The sequence below is a fragment of the Prunus persica genome, chromosome G3, assembly GCF_000346465.2.
Source record: "Prunus persica cultivar Lovell chromosome G3, Prunus_persica_NCBIv2, whole genome shotgun sequence".
Taxonomy (NCBI): Eukaryota; Viridiplantae; Streptophyta; class Magnoliopsida; order Rosales; family Rosaceae; genus Prunus; species Prunus persica.
In genome coordinates, this window is record NC_034011.1 from 9,659,019 (window position 1) to 9,660,315 (window position 1,297).

General features: G+C 54.7%; 1 protein-coding gene across 1 annotated transcript in view; it reads right to left on the bottom strand.

The window, feature by feature from the left end:
• LOC109947995 overlaps positions 79–1,297 on the bottom strand; it is a 3,620-nt gene continuing 2,401 nt past the window's right edge. Inside the window, exon 2 of the mRNA XM_020559881.1 lies at positions 79–1,268. Within this exon, the coding sequence (XP_020415470.1) occupies positions 79–1,268 (1,190 nt within the window). The remainder of the gene's footprint in view (positions 1,269–1,297) is intronic.

The following is a 1,297-nucleotide window of genomic DNA, read 5'->3' on the forward strand; positions in this document are numbered from 1 at the left end:
CCCGGCCCATATACTCCTTTCAGCTCGCTAAAAGCCGTGTCACATTCAGCAGTCCAGGTGATGTTTCTTTTGGTGCCTTTAAAGGGCCTTGAAGAATGGGGCGCAGCGGTCAGTGGCTTTGGAGATAAATCTGGTCAGGGCTGCGACACGCCCTGTAAGGCTTTGGATATCCTTGACCGTCTTAGGTATTGTCATATCTAAGATGGCCTGGATCTTTTCTGGATTGGCCTCAATGCCCCTCTGGCTGATCATGAAGCCAAGGAATTTTCCGGAAGCCACCCCGAATGCACATTTGGTGGGGTTAAGCCTCATTTTGTATTGCTTCAGGATGGTGAACATGGCAGAGAGGTTGGGGATGTGCTGGTCAGCCGTGCGACTCTTGACTAGCATGTCATCGACATAGACCTCCATGGTATTGCCAATCAGGGGGGCAAAGAGCTGATTCACCAGACGCTGATAAGTAGCCCCGGCGTTTTTGAGGCCGAAGGGCATCACCTTATAGCAGTAGAGGCCGCGGTCCGTAATGAAAGAGGTGTGGGCCTGATCTTCGGGGTGCATGAAGATCTGGTTGTAACCTGAATAAGCATCCATGAAGCTAAGGAGGGCGTGGCCGGCTGTGGCGTCGACTAGCTGGTCAATGCGGGGTAGTGGGAAGCTGTCCTTTGGGCATGCCCGATTAAGGTTGGTGTAGTCGACACACATGCGCCAGCCCTTTCTTGGCTTGCGAACCATCACGACATTGGCCAGCCATGTGGGATAGTCAACCTCCCTGATGAATCGGATACTACTCAATCGATCCACCTCCGCCTTCATGGCCTCATAGCGCTCGGGATCATAGGCTCGACGCTTCTGTCGGACTGGTCGGACGGCAGGATTGACGCTAAGCCTATGAGATATGATGTCTGGTGATATGCCAGGCATGTCATTGTAGGACCAAGCGAAGACTTCGGAGTTGAGGCGGAGGAAGGCGACCAGGTCAGAGCGAAGCTCTGGTGAGATGGAGGTGCCGATCCGGACTTGTCGATCCGGGATATCGTCATGGAGGGTAACCAGCTCCAGGTCCTCCATAGGTTCGGCCTGTGGTGCGATGGACTCCTCCCTAGGGTCCTCAGGTGGGTCTGTGCCAGCTTGAGGAGGGGCGGGAGCCTGGGTTACTGCTAGGGCTTCACTCCTATGTTGGCGATTGGTGGATTTGACGGCTGAAGCATAGCAGCTTCGGGCTCCGAGTTGGTCGCCGCGCACCGTGCCTGGGCCATTAGAGTGGGGAACTTCACAGCAGCATATGCGTGGAAATAAA